This window comes from Lampris incognitus, chromosome 3 (genome assembly GCF_029633865.1).
Source record: "Lampris incognitus isolate fLamInc1 chromosome 3, fLamInc1.hap2, whole genome shotgun sequence".
Classification (NCBI taxonomy): Eukaryota; Metazoa; Chordata; class Actinopteri; order Lampriformes; family Lampridae; genus Lampris; species Lampris incognitus.
Window position 1 is genome coordinate 92,530,489 of NC_079213.1, and position 22,297 is coordinate 92,552,785.

General features: G+C 41.7%; 1 protein-coding gene across 1 annotated transcript in view; it reads right to left on the reverse strand.

Moving 5' to 3' along the window:
- The window catches only part of LOC130110532 (voltage-dependent R-type calcium channel subunit alpha-1E), a 186,944-nt gene that overhangs the window by 3,784 nt on the left and 160,863 nt on the right, over nt 1-22,297 (reverse strand). The window contains 10 exon segments of the mRNA XM_056277664.1: nt 10,852-11,002; nt 11,269-11,375; nt 11,587-11,687; nt 12,581-12,688; nt 12,975-13,080; nt 13,918-14,014; nt 16,412-16,539; nt 17,534-17,708; nt 18,226-18,317; nt 18,688-18,873. Of these exon segments, the coding sequence (XP_056133639.1) occupies nt 10,852-11,002; nt 11,269-11,375; nt 11,587-11,687; nt 12,581-12,688; nt 12,975-13,080; nt 13,918-14,014; nt 16,412-16,539; nt 17,534-17,708; nt 18,226-18,317; nt 18,688-18,873 (1,251 nt within the window).

Here is a 22,297-nt window from a genome sequence, read left to right on the forward strand (position 1 = left end):
TTCCCCAGGTCTCCTAACAACTTGCAATGAATGAGGGGAGATATTACTTATTCTGTCATGAAAAATTGATATCAAGCCTTTGCAGAGTGGGGATAAAGAAAGAATGTGATCAATTGTATTGTTTGTTGGCAAATTTGAAAAGAAGTAATGTTTTTCTGGGCAAAGTGTCGGATTTGGAAATATCTGAAAAAATGAGATTTTGGCAAATTGTACATTTGGGAAAGTTGTGTAAATTAATCAAATTTTTTTTACATCTGTCCAAACATTAAATAACCTAATTAAATCAAGAAATATGACTGACATCTGGACACTACAACACCCAACGGACAGAGACTATTCGTTTTTCTCTCAAGTCCATAAGTCATATAGGAAAATTGATTATTTTCTAGTGGACGCAAAATTAGTATCTAACATTGATCATACTAAGTATCACAACATATTAATATCAGATCATAATCCAATATCACTAAAACTGAAGCTTGATTTGCCTAAACAAATTTATTATTGGCACTTTAACCCATGGTTGCTCACAGACCAAGGGTTTATTAAGTATATGGCTGCATGATTCAAAGAGTTCCTTAAGACTAATGATACTGGGGAGGTGTCAGATTCCATACTCTGGGAGACCCTCAAAGTAGTAATGAGGGGTTATATAATTTCATTTGAAGCCTCCAAAAAAAGGGAACAGCATCATCGGTTGGTGGATATTGAAAATATACTCCCAACGCTTGAAGAGTCCTACAAGAACTCTCTTCTACAAGAAGATTACAATACGATTTTGAAGTTAAAATATGAGTGGAACTGTATTCTCAGTGGAAACAGTAGCAAACTCTTACTCAAGCTCAGACAGAGACATTTTGAGTTGGGCGACAAACTGGAGAGGCTGTTGGCCAGACAATTAAAGGGGGCTCAGGTGAGCCGTGCAATTCACAAAATTAAACATTTAAAGAAAAAAACCGATTTAAAGAATTTTATTCAGAATTATACACCGCTAAGTCTCAGGCCACTAGTGCAGACTTTGCTGGCTTCTTCAACTCTCTTAATTTGCCAAAACTGGATGACTCAGCTAGGTTGGAATTAGATTCAACTTTTTTAGAGAGCGAATTAATAGAGACAATTAAAACATTTCCCTCTGGTAAAGCGCCAGGCCCAGATGGGTTTGGTAGTGAATTTTACAAGGCATTTCATAAGACACTTGCCCCACTTTTACTCCAGATGATTAATGATTCCATTAAAAATAACAGATTGCCAAAGTCCCTATACGAGGCAAATATATGTATTTTGTTTAAAAAAGGTAAGGAGGAAACGGAACCCGGAAGTTACAGACCCATTGCTCTCCTCAACTTTGATCAAAAGTTGGTTACAAAAATACTAGCTGACAGATTGGGGAGGCATATTTCATCAATTATACACCCTGCCCTAATGGAGTTTATCCCAGGTAGATTCTCATTTTGCAATGTACGTAGGCTTCTGAATAGTTTATATCCCAACCAGGTCGGGGACTCTGGAGTGGCCATCTTGTCCCTCGATGTCGAAAAGGCATTAGATCAGATAGAGTGGCCCTACATGTTTGAAACACTTCAAAGATTTGGATTTAGGGATTCCTTTATTGCATGGGTCAAAATGCTGTATCTGTGCCCATCATCCTCTATCCTCACCAATAGTGACAGATCTGGGCCTTCTGACCTACAATGTGGGGTCAGACAGGGGATCCTCTATCCCCTTACTTTTCGACACAGCCCTTGAGCCCCTTGCAATAGGAATTAGGAATCATTCCAGTATCAGAGGCATTCAGATAGGAGACCTGGAAAGCCGTGTGAGCCTTTATGCTGATGATACATTGATATATCTCACCGACCCAGAAGCCTCTGTTCCTCCCTTGTTAGATTTTGTTAAATCACTTGGAAAACTCCCTGGTTACACCATTAATTGGGGTAAGAGTGAGTTCATGCCACTATCGGACAGTATAGATTCAGATTTCCTTAATACTCTACAATTTAAACTAAAGTATGACCATGTGACATATCTAGGGCTTATAATACCACGAAATCCCAAACACTTATTTAAACTCAATTATGCCGATATGCTCACAAAGCTTAAATTGAACATAAAGAAGTGGAGGATTTTGCCATTGTCTATGGTGGGTTGTATTAACGCAATTAAGATGGTGCCTCTCCCCAGATTTTTGTACTTATTTCAGAATCTGCATATCTTTCTGACGTCATCATTTTTTAAGAAACTGGACTCTATTATCTTTCCATTTGTTTGGGGATATAAAGCTCATCGCATAGCTAAAGCACATCTGCAAAAGCCAATAAAGGAGGGAGGCTTAGGCCTTCCTGTATTTAGGAACTATTATTGGGCAGCCAATGCAAGGGCTTTGATTTACTGGCAATGGGGATTCCCAGATAAGACATCTCAGAAAGGAGACAACTCTCCCTTGTGGCTAAGCATTGAAACTACAGCAGTAAAAAACTTCCCTTTGTACTCTACTTTTTTCCAAGACAGAATCCCCTGATAAATTGATTGGTAGTAATTTTATTCTAAGAAACTCTCTTAGGATTCTGAATCAGATCAGAAGTGTTAACAAACTGCCTAATATCTCAATATACACTCCTATATGTAATAACCATTCCTTTTTGCCATCTCAGATGGATGGAGCATTTGCTGTCTGGAGGGACAGGGGTATTGCAACCCTTGGAGATTTATATATAGATAAAAAGTTTGCATTATTTAATCAGCTGAAAACAAAATTTAACATCTCTAACTCCCACTTATTTCGTTATCTCCAAATTTGGTATTATCAAAGACAAAATTCAAAATTTTGAAAACAGGCCAGAGTTGCCCATTCTATGACCTCCTGCAGCTTCCTCTGGACTCCAAACATCTGATATCTTGCTTTGTGTGTCTGTTTACCACCTCTGTATCTACTAACCATCTGAAGGAAGTCTGGTCCACTGAGCTGAATCTTGAAGTGTCTGACAACATTTGGAATGAAGGTTTGACTAGAATCCAAACTTGCTCGATCAATGTCAGATATAAACTGATCCAAGTCAAAGTCATCCATAGACTCCACTATTCAAAGACCGAACTACACAAAATTTACCCGTCCGTTTCTCCAGTGTGTGACAGATGCAAAACTGAAGAAGGTTCTCTTGCGCATCTTTTCTGGCTCTGTCTTCACTTATACAAATTTTGGTGTGAAATATTCCAGTGGTTCTCCAGAGTCTATGAAAGGGACATTCCTCCTGATCCAAAGCTGGGACCTGCATGCTCAGAGTCTGCTTTAAGCTATACACCTGAGGAACAATCGGCATCCTAACAGATTGGAAATTGCCTACGCCCCCCTGCTTTCAGAAATGGCTCAATGAAATGATCATAATCATACATGTAAAGCGCTACATGCAGATGGAGAGAATACGCTTCCATAAATCTAAAACACCCAATAGATTCCTGAGCATATGGGGTCCATTCACTGACTATCTAAAAGAAAAATAATTTTTAATTACAGTCTGTAGTGATGCAACCCGGCACTTTTTACCTTTTATCTGTACTCTTGTAATGCCTGTGTAATTTCTTGAAAACTGCTGTGAACCAAGTTACATTATATACCTATATATGTCTGGCAGCTCTTTTCCACCCTCCTTTTTGTTGTTTTTGTTTTTTGTCTGTTATTTTTTTCATCTTGTGTGTGTCTTGAATATAAAACCAAAAAACTTAAAATAAAATATATAATAAAAAAAACGAACTGAATTTTCCATCAACATATAAATTAGAAAGTGACTTGATTCCCTCTGAGAACCAAACTCCAAAGGTAGAATCAGAGAGACAAGGTGGGAAGTTGTAATTATTTTGGATAGGGGAAAGTACTGATGTCCTATGGAACTTAAAATGTCTCCTAAATTGTGAACAAATTCTAACTGAATGGCACACTATTGGGTTGGAAGAAAATTGGCTTTGAGGAGGCACAAAATTAAGGAGCGTAAATTAAATGGGCTGGAAGCATGTTCCATTTGTACCCAGGCCTCACAGCTGTCTTGCGCACACTCCCCCATCCAGGATCTTGCGCACACTCCCCCACCCAGGATAATATTTTCTTAATATTACAAGCCCAATAATAATAAATGAAATTAGGTAGAGCAAGGCCAGCAAGCTTTTTAGGTCTCTGCAGCACACTTCTTTTAATTCTATGTGGTTTACTGTTCCAGGTAAATGAAATTATACTCTTCTCTAATGAATTAAAAAAGACTTCTTGATCAGAATGGGGATATTTTGGAATAGGTAAGTACATTTTGGTAATATAATAATTTTAATAAGATTGACTCTTCCAACTATAGACAGGGAACTTCATCCATCCAGCCATAATTTGTTTACATTTTTCAAATAAAATACCAAAATTCTTGGTGAAAAGAGCTGAGAAAGTGTGTGTGATTTCAACCCCAAGATAGTTAAAGCCGTTTTTGACTATCTTGAATGGGAAATATGAGATAGGAATTAGGGTAGCTGCCTGATTAAGGGGGAACATTTCACTTTTCTGAAAATTAACTTTGCATCCTCCTCCACCCTGACCCTCAGCACAGGTGCCCCTCAAGGCTGTGTTCTGAGCCCCCCTTCTTTTTTCCCTCTTTACCCACGATTGCCTGCCAACTCACCCTTCAAATGTTATAGTTAAGTTTGCAGATGACACCCCAGTCATTGGCCGTATCACCAACAATGACGAGTCGGCTTACAGGGACAAGATTCAGCACCTCACATCATGGTGTACTACCAACAAGCTTGTCCTCAATGTGCAGAAGATGAAGGAGCTGATTGCGGACTTCAGGAGGTCTAGAAGCTGCAGCCACTCCCCCATACACATCAATGGGGTGGAAGTGGAGCGTGTTTCCAGCTTTAAATTCCTTGGAGTCCACATCAGTGAGGAACTTTCCTGGACATTAAACACCCAGCCCTTTGTGAAAAAGGCCCAACAATGCCTGCATTTCCTGAGGAGGCTGAGGAGCGCCCATCTATCCCCCAAAATGCTCACCAACTTCTACCACTGCACCATAGAGAACACCCTGACTAGCTGCATCTCAGTGTGGTACGGCAACTGCACCTCAGTAGACCAGAAAGCTCTGCAGTGGGTCATCAAGGCGGCCCAATATATCACAGGTACCCAGCTTCCAGCCATAAAAGACATTTATCACAAACGCTGCCTTCAAAGGGGTCTCAGCATCAGCAGAGATCCCACCCACCCCAACCATGGACTGTTCTCCCCCCTGCACTCTGGGAGGCGCTACAGGAGCCTCAGAGCCCATGCTACCAGGCTCAAAAACAGCTTCTTTCCACAAGCTGTTGCCCACCTGAACCTGTCTCCCCACTAAATGTCTGTAGATATTCTTAAATATTTTGTACTCTTGCTCTTTTTTTAACTTATTTTTAGCTTTTAGTCTTCATGTGTATATCTTATACTGTGTTTGCTGTGTTTGTCTGTCTGTCTTGCACTGTTTGGTGAAGCCACAGCCCTCATTTCATTTTTAACATGTGCCTGCACATTGTTTTTAATGACAATAAATTGAATTGAATTGAACTGAAACTTTTCCAAACTTAGTCAAAATGTCAATAATGGGAGAAATGAAGTCAAAGGGTTTGAAATATACAACAGAAGATCGTCTGCATACAAAGACAGTTTATAAATTGTGCCCGCATGTTCCACAACCAAAAATTCCCTAGACTGTCTAAGAGTGATGGCTTAGGGCTCAATGGCAATAGCGAAAAGAAGGGGCGACAAAGGGCAACCTTAACGAGTACCCCTGCCAAGTGAATAATATCTAGATTATTGTCCATTGGTGATCATACTGGCCAAAGGAAGAGAGTAACGTAGTCTAATCCAAGAGATGAAGGTATCATCAAATCCAAATTTATTTAGGGTTGAAAACAATTATTGCCATTCAACGCGATCAAACGCTTTTTCAGCATCAAGTGACACAACCATTTCAAGGGAGCGGCTCGGAGAGGAGTATATAATATTTAGCAATTTTCTCAAGTTTGAGCTGGAATGCCTATTTAGAATGAAACCCATTTGGTCTGGAGATATAATCCGAGGCAAAATCTTCTCTAATCTAGCTGCTAGAATTTTAGCTAGTATTCCATAATCTACATTTAATAAGGAAATCGGATGGTATGAAGCACACTGAAGTGGGTCTTTATCCTTTTTTGGCAGAAGTGTTATCAACAAGTGTCATAGGGTTTGCGGAAGGCACCCCACTGACAGAGATTTATTAAACATGGCTTGAAGCAGGGGGACAAGTTGGAAGCAATTTTTTTTAAAATTCAGAGGTGAAGCCATCTGGTCCAGGTGTCTTATTATTTTGTAAGAATTTAATAGCTTCTAGAATTTCTGTCTCAAAAATCTCACCACCCAGTTAGCAGTTTTGTAGGACCGAGACTGAGGGGAAGGTTAGGTTCTCCAGGAAGGAGTCAAGTTGTGGACGATTTCCATCACATTCAGAACCATATAACTTACTGTAATATTGCTTAAAAATGTTGTTTATTTCTATCTAGTACATTACCATTTCCCCTGCTTGACTGCAAATCTTGGTGATTAAGTGAGAAGAAGCAGCTTGACATGCTTGCTGGGCTAGTAGCTTGCCGGCCTTGTCACCCGATTCATAAGTGTTGTGCTGAGCTTTTGTGAGTAGATGTACCACCCTGTCTGTAGAAAGTAAGTCATATTCTGTCTGCAGACGCAGTCTTTTTTTGAAAAGGGTTGGAGTAGGGGAGGAGGAGTAATAGCTATCAATGTCAGCGATGGATCTAGAGATATTATCAAGTCTAGAAGCTCTTGTTTTATTTACCCTAGAAGAGTATTCAATTATCTGCCCACGGAGATAGGCCTTGAGTGCCGCCCATAAGGCTGAATGGGACGTTTCTGAGGAAACATTAGTTGCAAGAAAAAAACTAATTTGAGAAGAGACAAAGTGTATGCATTGTTCATCAGCTAATAGGGGAGGGTTGAGTCTTCAGCAACAAGAGGGCCTGAGGCAGTTAGGTAGAGCTAAACAAAATGAAATGGCACCATGATCTGAAGTGATAATACTGTGATGAGCAGAAGCTTACATTCCCAAGTAGTCTATTATCAAGAAGAAAGTAGTCAATGTGAGTATATGTATGGTGGACCTTAGAGAAGAAAAAAAAACTTTTTGGTCAGGGAACTTAAATCTCCAGATGTCTGAAAGACCATTCTGAGTGATGTACTCACTGATAACCTTAGCAGACTTAGAGAGAGGCTGAGCTCTGTTTGACAAGCTATCCAAAATGGAGTTGAGAACACAGTTAAAGTCACCTCCCAGTATCAAATTATAATCATTATGCCCAGGTATAATAGAGAAAAACTTGTTGAAAAAAATATGATCATCACTGTTTGGGGCATAAACACTTAGCAAAATAACAAGATTGGTGAACAGTTGCCCAGAGACAATAACAAATCTCCTGTCTGGATCACTAATTACTAGGGATGTCCCGATGCGATCTTAAGGATCGGGATCGAGGCTGATTCAGGCATTTTTTAAGAGATCGGATCGGATTGAGCAGAAAATAAGTATGATCTTTTGTTTTGTTTTGCGAAAACTCCGCTCAGTCCGCTGTCACACAGCTGTCATAAACAGGGAGCACAATTTGCGGCAGAATCAGGCATGACCAGGACACATCGACCAGGCTGCACCGAAGCAAATCACACTGGAGGGTACTTTTAAAAAGAGAGAAATTTCCTCCTGGCAGCGACAAGGCCAAAAAGATAACTGAAAAAGTAGCTGAATTCATTGCTTTGGATGACCAGCCCATCGCTGTGGTAGAGGACACTGGTTTTGGCCGTCTTTTGGAGCTGTTGGAGCCACGTTATGTCCTACCCTCCCGATACTACACGTCATGAACAGCCCTGCTGGAGCTGTACAACAAAGTTCATGACCACCTACGAGGTCTTTTATCAGATGTGAAGGCTATTGCATTTACTACAGACATTTGGAGTCCTGATGTTAGCCCTATGTCAATGCTTAGCGTCACTGCACACTGGATCGGCTCTGCTTTTGAGCTGAGGTCTGCGGTATTGCATGCACATCCGTTTAGCGAGTCCCATACAGCACAGCATGTCAAACAGGCAATCGAGGAGATGCTGAACATGTGGGAAATAGACAAGCATTTTGTGACTATTTGCACTAAGTGGAATAAGCTATATATTTTAGTTTGTTTACAATTACTTGGCTATTTTGTTAAAGAACAAATTAAAACCAGTGCTGCACTACAAGTGGACTTGCGATAAGAGGCATATTTATACTGTTTTGAAAATAAATAAAAACCCATTAAGGAACAGCTTGGATGCAGGCATTTTCTTTCTTAATGCATTGCAGAGCCATTCAATCGTCAAGCACATACATTGGATTGGTTATTCTAGGAAAATGTATCGGATCGGAATCGGCAGATAGCAATATTAAATGATCGAAATTGGATCAGAGCCCAAAAAACTTGATTGGGACATCACTACTAATTACCTCTTTCACTTGGAATGGGATATCTTTATGTACGAGGATTGCTGTTCCTCTGGCTTTAGCATTGAATCGTGAATGAAATACTTGACCAACCCATCCTCTTTTAAGGTAAACGGCATGATTATTTACAAGATGAGTTTCTTGTAGGAAGGCTACATCTGCATTTAAGTGTTGTAAGTGGGACATAATTTTCTGTCTTTTAATCCAATTATTTATGCCTTTAGTATTTAGAGAGACAAAGTGGATGGGTTGGTTCTGAGTGTAATTAGAGGTCACTGTCATGTATTATTAACCTGGTTTGAATAGTACAAATGAGCGACAAGCAACCCACTCCAAGGACTTGGTACTTAATCACTGAAGATGAAGGAAATATGGGAGCAGCAGAGATGAAAGGGGGAAAGAAAGAAAAAAAAAAGAATAAAAAAACCCGCAGAGGATTGAGAGTGAAGGTTGAGGGATGGCAGGGGTTAATTACCTCTACTGGCCTCTTAATACTCCAGACCGCCATTGTAAGGCGCCTAACTCACACTTGAACTCTGTTTTACAAAGTTTAGTAATGTGAAACAAAACGAAATGACTAATGTATCTATTTTTGCATTAACTCTATAGAACGACATAAAGAATAGTAGATAGGTACTTTTGTATCAACGACTGAATTAAAGAGAATACTGTGAGATATCAACAAAATTGAAGTACCACTGCGAAAGAAAAGAATAAAATAGTTTTAGTTAACCTGTCTTAAACATAAATTAGTGGTACTAAATAGTGCAGACCGAGAAAAAGTTTCATAATCCAACAGAACATTAACTTGCACATCAAAATGACCGCGAGAAATACAAGTAGGGATTCACATGAATCCATGACTGAAGCTTGCCTTATAGTTGTGAATTTAAAATTATGACTATGTCGTTTTAACAGCTATATACAAACACATAACTTGCCACAAAAAAAAAAAATCATATGAAAAGTGGGAAACAGCAAGGCGTCCAGTCACCTTCCACAGAGGCTACTCACCACCACCAGCTTGATAGTTGGTTGTCCAAGAAAAAATTGGCGCAGGGGTTGTGTGTAGCAGATGATTCTGAAGAAACAAAGATGCTTCAGCGGGACAAAGAAAAATAAATTTCTGTCCATTCTTGTCGGTGACCTGGAGTTTGGCAGGTAAAAACATTTTGTATGTAAAGCCAGCATTTCTCAGCTGCGACTTGACGGTCGACTACGCGGCTCTTTTGTCCGAGACCTTCACGCTGTAGTCCGGGTAGGTGTGTATTTCGGACCCATGAAAACTGAGGGATCCCGCCTCCCTCGCCATCTTCAGGATGTGCTCCTTCGTCTGGTAGTGGTGGATCTGTGCGATGACTGGATGTGGGGGGTCGTTCCGTTTCCTCCGTGGAGTGGGTACTCTGTGAGCCCGGTCCACAACTAAAGGGGTGGGAGAAGTGCCAGCACCAAAAATTTCTTTGAGACATGCTTCAAAAGACATAGGTTGTGAGCCTTCAACTTTTTCCGGTATGCCCGTTATACGAATGTTGTTGCGCCTCGACCCGTTTTCCAAGTCATGCAACTTGAATTTGAGTACTTCATTTTCTTTGTTCAGGGCTACACAGGAGGATTCTAGGGAAATAAGTCTCGTTTGCATGTCATAGAGCGCCGTTTCCATTTGTACAATTGTTTGATTGTGTCGGTCAATAATTTCCCGATCACCAGAGAATTGGACAGTTTGGATGTAATACGTTCTTCCATGGCCTTCAGCAGCTTCTCCATGTCCATTAAGGTTAGCGGCGAGTTGCTAGCTTCCACAACGCTAGTTTGGCTTGTTAGTGCTTCATCATCACGGTTAACTTCATCATTTTCGTCCTTTGCCTGTTGGTTATGCTTTTTGTTTGGTTTCCCCATCTTTGATAGTCTTCCGCGAAGATTAACGCAAAGTAGTAGTGGAAGTCGAGTACATTTCAACAAAATTTAGCCAGGATTTCAACAGAGCTCTCGCAGTTTATAACTTACTCTGCCATTAGTCAAACCGGAAGTCAATTTTATAGATATTTTCTGGGTGTAACTCATGTGATGTTGCAGCAAGTGGGTTTTACTGCAATGCAAGTGTGTGGTTGAGTAAAATAGTTGATGTCATTTAAAGCGTTCAACTGTGGCCAACCTTTCTGTTAGAGTGAACCAAAAAAAAAAAAGTTGATTCTGATAAAATTTACCAACATTATTTTTGTCTTAGAAAATGAATGGGCCCGAGCATCCTGAGCATGGCATGCCAATTCCATAAGGGGGCAACTGTCACCAGTTAGATGTGAAGATACTGCATTTTAGTTTTTGTGGTTACCAGTGTGTGTAGGTTGTGGTGATGCGGCTGGTGGAAGTGGTGGTAGGGGAGGTGGTAGTCTTCCTCCTCCTCTTTCATGGTGTGAGCCAGTGGCTGCAGGAACACATCCTGAGGAGAGATTGGACTGAGAGCCACAAAGCCTCCTCTGGTGCTAAGAGGATAGACAGAGAGAGAGCAAGAGAGAGAGAGAGACTGATGAATGTATGCCCATGGTAGTTAATACAATGATTGTCACAATGAAAAGACTCCACCTGCCACCCCCCACACACACATTTATCCAATATTATTGATAGTAACCAAGTTATGGAAGGAAACAGATGCATGACGAGGAAAAAAAACCCAACAACAACAAAAATTCCTTTCTTCCCACTTGATTTAATGACCAAACTGTTAAGGAGACTAAAGCTGATGCTTTACAGAGCAGATCCGGCAGTGTGTGAGAGGAAGGTCAGCGCTTTGGCACTGCACAGGATGTCTTGAGGCAGAGAGGAGGCATCCATTCGCTGGAACATGGGAGCATGTTTCTACAGGACAAGAACAGAAACACAACAAAGAGATGGGAAAAGCTGCTCTGCCACAAACAGTCCCCTAACATCATAAGAGCAAGGTTAAGTGGTTATTTAATAAACACTTTTAAGGAACCTCAAGATATGATTTCCATCGCAATCAAGCAAAGGACACAAATTGTAAGACCTAAAAAAAAAAATGAAACAAGCATTGTAAAAAGAGATGTACCTGTTCTTCCAGCTGCTGTCGGAGCTTCTTGGCCTTGCTCTGTTTATAGTAGTCCATGATCATCATGGCAGCATAGATCTTCCCTATTGTCATGTCACTGGCTGGAGAGAATAGAGCAGAAGACATTCCCCATTGTAAGATTTGTCTGACATTACATATAAAGTATAGGAAAGAGATTAAGTGCAGGCTAATGGGGATCCAAGAAACAAATCAAAAATGATAGAATAAACAAAAATGAATGAAATGGACTGAAATGGAACATATTAGAAAAGAATAGAACACCAATACCATTACAAATAACATTCTAACACTACAACATCTTCTGTTGCTACTTATGTAGCTGCTGCGAATGACAATAATAATAAAATAATAATACTAATAGCAAAAAAACAAAAAAACAAAAAAAACCAAAAAAACTGTAAAACATTTACAAAGATTTTATATAATCAAGTGTACTACAATCCTTTTTTTTCTCCCCCTTTTTCTCCCCAATTGTATCCGGCCAATTACCCCACTCTTCTGAGCCTCCCTGGTCGCTGCTCCAGCCCCTCTGCCATTCTGGAGAGGGCTGCAGACTACCACATGCCTCCTCAGATACATGTGGAGTCGCTAGCTGCTTCTTTTCACCTGACAGTGAGGAGTTTCACCAGGGGACGTAGCACGTGGGAGGCTCACACTATTTCCCCAGTTCCCCCTCCCCCCTGAACAGGCGCCCCGACTGGCCAGAGGAGGCGCTAGAGCAGCGACTAGGACACATACCTACATCCGGCTTCCCACCCACAGACACGGCCAATTGTGTCTGTCGGGACACCCGACCAAGCCGGAGGCAACACAAGGATTCGAACTGGGATGCCGGCGTTGGTAGGCAACGGAATAGACCGCTACGCTACCCGGATGCCCAAGTGTACTACAATCCTATTCATACTTGATGATGGACTGGAGTGAGGGTCAGTGGTGTGCAGTGCAGTGATTTGTACTGTAATGGCAGTGTCACCTTTGGGTATCGGTACCAGCAAGTCCAGTGTCTTCTGAGAAAGGTGAGGCCAGATGACACTGATCTCTTTCTGCAGTTCAATGTCCAACTGACCTCTGTCCTCCCCTCCTGGTACAGTATACAGGCGAACACACACACACACACACACACACACACACACACACACACACACACACACACACACACACACACACACACACACACACACACACACACACAACCACAAACACAGTGGAAAAAACAGTCACAGACAAAAACAGAAAAACAGAGATACTTCACATTTGAGACAGACAAGCAGAAAACACGTGTGCATCTTTGGAAATACATACGCTCCACACTATACTGTGCACTACCGTAGCACCCGTTGTCTATTTATCATAAGTTTGTCTCAAACCTCGGGCTATCTTGACCTCCAGGGCAGTGCGGATGAGGGCCATGAGGGTGGAAGTGAAGTGGACAGACATCCCCTCATCCACTGGCATGTTCATTAAGACCAGCCTCTGATAGCGGAGGGCGGAGAGAGAGGAGAGAAAGTCATTCACTACTCAAAACACCAAACAGTGATCATACTTATCATTGTAACATAAGTTACAGCTTATAGGCCTATTTCACACCATAAACTCACATACCTGTAACTATTTGTAGAAATAGTAAGAATTATTTTATTGGCTGGTGGAAATCCTGTATAGTATGTATTTTCTATCTCGCATGGCAAAACACAAAACAACCAAAACAGATACTCACACTAAACATGCGGTCAAAGAGAAGTATCATCTGCAAATAAAGCATGCATGCATCTCGGAGACTTGCACACACAAACGCATACATTACAGTATTAACCCACTGATGAAACACCAGGCCGAGGCAAGGGGCACATGCAGGCAGATATGTAAGAAACAAAGGAGGAAATGAATGACATGTAACCATTTGACAGCAAACTTCGACCAATGACTTCTACCAATAGCCATTAAATGTTTAAGATTTTGCTCACTGAGTTCATCTAACAGGCTTAGTTAGTAAGATATAGTCAACCAAGCCACTTTCATCAAAAGACAACAAACAGATGATGTTTTAGTTCTCTGCAAAGATGCAAAGCATTACCAAACAGGCAAATTATGTTTTATGGCACACATCATCTGCCAGTGGAAAAACACCAGAACATAAAACTGTGTCAACAAGCAATATTACATCGTATATAGACAGAAAAAAGACTTTGCGTATCCACTGCGCGACACACAAAATGAGGTTTTGCTTTTGTTGTTGTTGTTTTTACAGTGCTAACCCTCACTGTTTTAAGTATGAAGGCAGTGCCTGTCTGTCTTCAGTGTTTAGTCTACCTTGTATGCCACCTTGGAGGGGCATTTCTTGCCGAGGCCTAGAGGTGGCGACATGTTGGTCAACATCTCATACATGTCAGTGTAATGGATACGACCACTGGGAGCGCCAGGGAGCCATGAAGATGACGACAAGAGGGAGGAGGAGGAGGAGGGGTGATAGTGGGAGGAAGAGCAAGTGAATAGCAGTAGAGGAGTCAGGGAGTGCATTCCCAAGGAAGAGGAAAAAAGCACCGGAGAGGGAAAAGGTAGGAGAACGATAAAGGGAGGAGATAAAAGAGAAAGGATTATTCCAAGTCAGCAGACCGAAGGAGAGAATAGAAAATAGGAAAAACAAGCTGTTTTCTTTCTATGCTGCCAACAGGGCATAGAAATCTGCGGAAAGGAGAAAATCTTAGACAGGATGAGCAAAGGAATGACAGCCTCACTGGATCTGGTGCAAATGCCAAATACTTGCCTCATACATCTATAGTTGGTATCTGTGAATGCATGAGTTTATGTGCATGGATGTGATGTGTGTGTGTGTGTTTGTGTGTGTGTGTGTGTGTGTGTGTGTGTGTGTATAAATACTGATTACCAGTCTCTAGGCCAGATCCAGCAGGTAGAAAGAGACAGGCTCCCCTGAATCTTTCAACCAAAAACTTCAAAAAGTAAACTTCAAGGAGTTTCAAATGTGCTTCAATATATTCACTTTTTTTTTGTTTTGTTTTTTTTAGCCCAGATTCAACAGGGATGTCCTGTTCCTTAGTACCCCAAGACTGGAGCGTCATCATTCTTTGAGCTGAGTGACACCCCCTTTAAGGTCAGGCAGGGTGGTGACAGTTGGCGAAGGGGGAAGAAATGAGGGATAGGAGGAGGTCAGGAAGGAAGGATCCCACGGGGACGAGGCAGAGAGGAAGTGTTGACGTGGGGTGGAAACCAAACCTTGCATGCCACCCTCTGCGGGCAGTTCTTTCCAAAGCCCAAGGGAGGTGAGATAGTGCGTGCAACTTTGTACATCTCCTTATAGTGGATCCTACCACTGGAAAGAGCATACATGTCTTTAGTTGTCAATAATTACACAAGCACAGTCCGCAACATGGTGGGTATTTCCTCTGCAAACAAAGATTAAATATTCAAACCAACATCCAACCCTCTTTTAAAGAATATTGCATCTAATTCAGATGCCGTTCCTTCACCCCACAAGCCATGGCATAGAAAGATTTTGCAGAGCACAAATCAAGCTGACCACAACTTTGCATACTCCATTGTTTTAAGATTTAGTGTTTCTCAAACCTCTTCCGAGGTGGTGAATGAGCCAATCTAGCCTTAGATGGCCTAGATGTGTGTGGGGTTGATTATTAGTTACTGATTCTATTTTCTTTACTCTTCTACAAAACCTGCAACAGAAGCGAAGCTGTTACATTTTGACATCAATTTTTGTATTAAAATCCATCATTTCCAGTGATCTCAGCTAGTTATGGATTGTACCTCATGTTCTCCAGTACAGAAACAACCACAATGTACACTTTAGTTCCCAAATGAACAGGATCAAACAATGCTGCGTGCATCTATGCAGAGTGAGGTCTGTTGTTTACTGAACATCCTATATTGCCCCCATGCTCTTAACATGAGTTCCTCTTCTCCATTCATCAGGTGTGACAGTACGTTCTTACATGGATCTTTTAGTTATCTATAAGTCCATCCATTATTCCAACCACTTATCCTGCTCTCAGGGTCACAGGGATGCTGCAGCCTATACCAGCAGTTATTGGGCAGCAGGCGGGGAGACACCCTGAACAGGCCGCCAGGCCATCATAGGGCTGACACACACACACACACACACACACACACACACACACACACACACACACACACACACACACACACACACACACACACACACACACACACACACACACACACACACACACACACACACACACAGGGACAATTTAGTACGGCCAATTCACCTGACCTACATGTCTTTGGACTATGGGAGGAAACCGAAGAACCTGGAGGAAACCCACAGACATGGGGAGAACATGCAAACTCCACACAGAGGATGACCCGGGATGACCCCTTCCCCATGGTTGGACTACTTCGGGCCTTGAACCCTGGACCTTGTTGTTGTGAGGCAACCGCGCTAACCACTGCGCCACCGTGCTGCCCCTTATCTATAAATCCCTGCACAAAATTCATCGAGAAAAATCATTTACAGTTATTGTACTTGCCACGTATTTTGATTATGATTTCACCTTCATGGACCTGAAACAACAGAGTGGTTCACGCTGACTGGTTTGGCCATGCGAAATTTGTTAGACGCTGTTGGTGTGTATTTTGATAGTTGTAGCACGACCTTGGTGCTGACGTGAGGATCAACCCTGTAACCTATGTGTGTATTTGTGAAATAGAAACCTGTGTGACACTATGCTTTTGTTGCATTTGCTTGCCCACAACAGCATTTGTGTTTTTATTGATTTGCTGGTGTAATATACAGAGACTGAAAGACACTGACCAGGCAGCGCGGTCATACTCCCCCCAGATTCGGACAAACTCGTCGAGGTGGTGAGGCCCAAGGATGGAGGAGTCTCTCGTCAGATACTCAAAGTTGTCCATGATCACGGCCACAAACAAGTTCAGCATCTGGCCAAAAGACAAACAACAAATGAAGGTGAAACTTAAGTGGAAGGATCCATATTTATTAAAGTAGATTTGTCCATGTTTGTGTGTGAAGGTGTTAATGGGGAAAATATAGTATATCGAGGGTATGAAACATCAGGAAGACATTTTCTCCAGGAAATACACAGATCAGTTAAATCTATGTGAAATCTGTGATATTTCAGTTTTCAATATTTTGATTTTGCCAATTATACCCACTTCACCCATAGAGGAGAGATGAATAAAAAGAAAATGAAGAGCTGAATGTATGTTATTATATAAACCTTGATACAATTGAGACGTATTAGTTCAAAAGAGGTAGCGAGAGAATAATAGGACATAACTTCTGTAGTTAAAAACCTTTAGTTTAGATAGGTTTTTTAATGGAAAGCAGAGCACTGTAGTATACTAGTTAAAGCTAGAGTGCAGGACTTTTACATATAAATGAATGTCCTTGACATTCAAGCCCTTGCCAAACGAGTTCAACCGATGATGATTAAGCCCATCACCGCCGGGTAAATCTCTCTGTATTTCGCACCAGTGTTTTAAATCTGCGGCGACGTTCCCGTGCCGGCACACCAGAAATGGTGTGTAGTGATGCATTTTACTTTCACCAGCAATGATTGCTTTGCCAGAGCTGAACTTTCGTGTGATGAAGGCGTTAGCATGCCTCTGACCGGCTGGCCTTCAGGGCTTTCTGCCATAAAACTTCCAGACTTGGACGCTATGGCAGAAAAACCCAAAGAAGCATCCAAGAAAAGTTTCTGATGCGCCAGAGAAAAAAGGAACTCGGCCATCAGAGGAAGAATTAAAGTAAAAAACAAAAAAGAGAGAGAAAGCGGTCGACGGCGGGGACAAACACGGATAACCGTTGGTGTAGCTTTTCTGCCCCGGAGAGTGCTGAAAGACAAGTAATTACTCTCCCTGCCAGAAGGGGGAGACAAAACTTTAGCACTGCAGGTTTAAATGGCTGTCTTACCAGGAAAGAGCTGAAGAAGATAAAGGAGACGAAGTAGAAATAGGCAAAGACTGAGCCACAGCCCCCCTCTTGGTCGGAAGTCTGTAGTGCAGGATGGAGTAATGGGTCCATTTCACATTGCTGTCCCCCCAAACATGACAGCATGATCTCCTGCCACGACTCCCCTGTAGCACTCCTGGATAGATGCATTACAAAACACTGGGGTAAGCGCTAGGTTTATATGGAGAGAAGTACAGTAAGTGTAATTTCAAACTTAAAATTAAGGAGCATCTCAATCATTAGTTACTAAGTGGTTGAGTGCTACACTACACTATATATAAGCCCTTGATATCCAGTGAAAATTGGATGTTGGTATTTAGCTAGAATTAAGTGTGTATTTGAAGCATTGGCAAATGACTGTCTTAAAATTTAATTAAGATGCAAAAGCAGGGAGTAACCTTTTCTGGAAAGTTCAAGCTAAGTTGTCATTTGCTTCAATGTTGAATGGGTGTAACTGTTGAACTTCAAAATTGCCCCATAGATTAGCTCTCACAACTAATGGTGAAGGGGACATGTCTACAAAGACATATTTTGTCCAGCTGTGGAACCACTAATAGACGTATGCTTTGACTCCAGCATGTAGCTTTGGTAGAAACTAAGATCTCCGTATCCTAAGCAACGTGAACTGGACTACAACTCCTGTGCTGTCTTACCTGAAGAGCAGCATCAAAGCACCAAAGAAAGTCTTAAAGTTGTTGTGCTGGTTGATGTGAGTCTCCTCATTCAATTTAATGTTCCCGAACACCTGATCCATGAAGACACAAATGATGCGAGGGGAAATATCATAAATTCAGGTAAGTACAGGTAGTCAAAGCTAGAGATACGTTTAAGCATGCACGCACACACACACACACACACACACACACACACACACACTAGGGGCACATTCATGGAAAGAATAAGCTTAACTACATGACAAATGTTGCCAAATAGTTTGTGCTTTGTTGTCCAGCAAAACTCATTAGGTAGTACAATAATTATGTCACTAGCACTGCCATTGGGTTTGCCATGTTAAGGTTTCTGGCTTGTCTATCAAATGGCTTATATTACATTCAAAATTATGCATCTTTAGAGAGACAGTGGCCTTTTGAACATCGGACTGTGTTGCCACTGACCTGCATGCCAATTATGGCATAGATGAAGAAGAGCATGGCAATCAGCAGACAGACATAGGGCAGGGCCTTAAAGGACTGGACGAAGGTCCAGAGAAGGATGCGGATGGTGTAGCCTTGTCTCAGCAGTTTGATGAGACGGGCTGCACGGAACAGCTTGAGGAAGCTCATGTTGAATGTATCAATAGACTGGAAGAGGGGAGGAGAAAGACAGGGCAGATGTTCATTGGTTAGGGTGACTGATGCTGTCGGCCTCATCTTGTATCACATGTGATACAAGATGAGATACATGTGACATCACAAGTAAGCATTATTAATATTCATTAAAGTCAAAATGAAATACAAAACACTCAGCTAGACTAAAACATTTTGCTGTTCATCCCAATAGCTTCATCAGTTCTGATTTCCATTGGGGAAGTACCAAAATGTATACCTATGGGGAATCCGTTCATCCGGATAGAGGACTTAGAAGAGGACACCCGCTGAAAAGGTGCTGTCCTTAGGACTGTCATAATAGGGATGGGTACCGATATTCGGTACTTTTTAGGTACCGACCGAATTAGGTCGGTACTACCGAGTACCTATTCAAATAAAGTGAAACGGTACGTAATTTCGGTAATTGTGTAATAAAGATGTAAAAAAAAAACAACGATCGGGTATTATTTTGAAAATTGACCGGATGCTTTCACGCACAGATCAGCGATGGTGTCTCGCAAGCGGTCTAAAGTATGGCTACACTTTACTCAAATCGACCAAGACAAAGCTCAATGCAATATATGTCACCAAGCATGCAAGGCTGGCCATGGCAATACCTCGAACCTGAGGAAACACTTGGTAAAGCACAGAATTTATTTACATGCTGAAGAATGTACCTACATCTTTGATAAAGCTGAAGAAGCTAACGTTAGTGCTCCAGCTAGTGCTAGTACCGGCAGCAGCACATCCCCAGAAAACAGCGTCGTGGAGTCAGACCCCATGGATGATGATTCACATGGTGAGTTTGTCGTTTTAATGTTTCCTTATTGTGTTTTATGTCTCTTACTGTCTTATTGTATTTAATTTTTTATTGTGAAGCACTTTGTGATTTTTATCTGCAAAATATGCTATATAAATAAACTTACTTATCTGTTATTATTGTTATAAATATAACAATTACACATTTAATGTAGGTGTCATGAATAATTTTTTCACATCTGTCATTATCATCAATTTGTTGCGAGTAACGTTGCACTCTTGTTTTGATCGATAGATAAGCCAACACATCCAAAAGTCACCGTTAGAGCTGCTACACTGACACCCTTCACTGTGGCTAAGAAGACTGCCTTTCCCCGCGAGAGAGTCGATGAGTGTCACAGGAGTGTGACAGAATTCATTGTCAAAGGGCTGTTGCCATTCTCACTAGTGGAGGCCCCATGGTTTAGGTAAATTATCACAATACATAACAAAATTAGTGATTATGTGTGTGATAGAGCCAGCTAAGTTACAAATTATACAGCAGTTCACTTCAGTTATTAATATTGTCTTTCATACTGTAGGGAGATGATAGGGACCCTGAACCCCATGTATCCCCCCCCCCAGAGATCTTCTGTCAAACACACTTATACCAGCATGGTATAGTGTAGAGAAGGCTAAGGTGAAGGAGGAGCTGAGGGGAGTTGACCATGTTGCAGTGACAGCTGATGGATGGAGCAGTGTGGCTCAAGACCACTTTCTCACAGTCACTGTACACTATGTAGTGGAGGCTGAGCTGAGGGAGAAAGTCCTCCATACAAGGGCTGTGTATGTCTCCCAGACAGGGCCAGTTGTAGCAGAAGAAATAGATTCCATTTTAGAGAACTTTTCAGTGAAGTCCAAAGTGGTAGCTATTACTGTAAACAACGCTGCCAACATGGATGTGGCAGTTAGGCGAATGCAGATCCTGAAGATGGGATGTTTCACGCACACGCTTAACATCTCAGCCCAAAAGCTCCACAGTGTGCAAAGTGTCGCCAGCTGGTCAGGGAGGATACGGGCCGTTGTGGTGTGGCTTAGGAAGGCTAGCCTCGCCAAGCCTGTCCTAAGAGAGAAACAGAAACTGCTTGGTAGGTTCTATGATCTAAAAAAAAAATGTGATGTTTGTTCATATCCTTGCTTAAAAAATGTAAAAAAAAAAAATACACTACCGTTCAAAAGTTTGGGATCACATTGAAATGTCCATATTTTTGAAGGAAAAGCACTGTACTGTTCAATGAAGATAACTTTAAACTAGTCTTAACTTTAAAGAAATACACTCTATACATTGCTAATGTGGTAAATGACTATTCTAGCTGCAAATGTCTGGTTTTTGGTGCAATATCTACATAGGTGTATAGAGGCCCATTTCAAGCAACTACCACTCCAGTGTTCTAATGGTACAATGTGTTTGCTCATTGGCTCAGAAGGCTAATTGATGATTAGAAAACCCTTGTGCAATCATGTTCACACATCTGAAAACAGTTTAGCTCGTTACAGAAGCTACAAAACTGACCTTCCTTTGAGCAGATTGAGTTTCTGGAGCATCACATTTGTGGGGTCAATTAAACGCTCAAAATGGCCAGAAAAAGAGAACTTTCATCTGAAACTCGACAGTCTATTCTTGTTCTTAGAAATGAAGGCTATTCCATGCGAGAAATTGCTAAGAAATTGAAGATTTCCTACACCGGTGTGTACTACTCCCTTCAGAGGACAGCACAAACAGGCTCTAACCAGAGTAGAAAAAGAAGTGGGAGGCCGCGTTGCACAACTGAGCAAGAAGATAAGTACATTAGAGTCTCTAGTTTGAGAAACAGACGCCTCACAGGTCCCCAACTGGCATCTTCATTAAATAGTACCCGCAAAACACCAGTGTCAACATCTACAGTGAAGAGGCGGCTGCGGGATTCTGGGCTTCAGGGCAGAGTGGCAAAGAAAAAGCCATATCTGAGACTGACCAATAAAAGAAAAAGATTAAGATGGGCAAAAGAACACAGACATTGGACAGAGGAAGACTGGAAAAAAGTGTTGTGGACGGATGAATCCAAGTTTGAGGTGTTTGGATCACAAAGAAGAACGTTTGTGAGACGCAGAACAAATGAAAAGATGCTGGAAGAATGCCTGACGCCATCTGTTAAGCATGGTGGAGGTAATGTGATGGTCTGGGGTTGCTTTGGTGCTGGTAAGGTGGGAGATTTGTACAGGGTAAAAGGGATTCTGAATAAGGAAGGCTATCGCTCCATTTTGCAACGCCATGCCATACCCAGTGGACAGCGCTTGATTGGAGCCAATTTCATCCTACAACAGGACAATGACCCTAAACACACCTCCAAATTGTGCAAGAACTATTTAGAGCAGAAGCAGGCAGCTGGTATTCTATCGGTAATGGAGTGGCCAGCGCAGTCACCAGATCTGAACCCCATTGAGCTGTTGTGGGAGCAGCTTGACCGTATGGTACGCAAGAAGTGCCCATCCAACCAATCCAACTTGTGGGAGCTGCTTCTGGAAGCGTGGGGTGCAATTTCTCCAGATTACCTCAACAAATTAACAGCTAGAATGCCAAAGGTCTGCAATGCTGTGCAATTCTTTGACGAAAGCAAAGTTTGATGTAAAAAAAATCTTA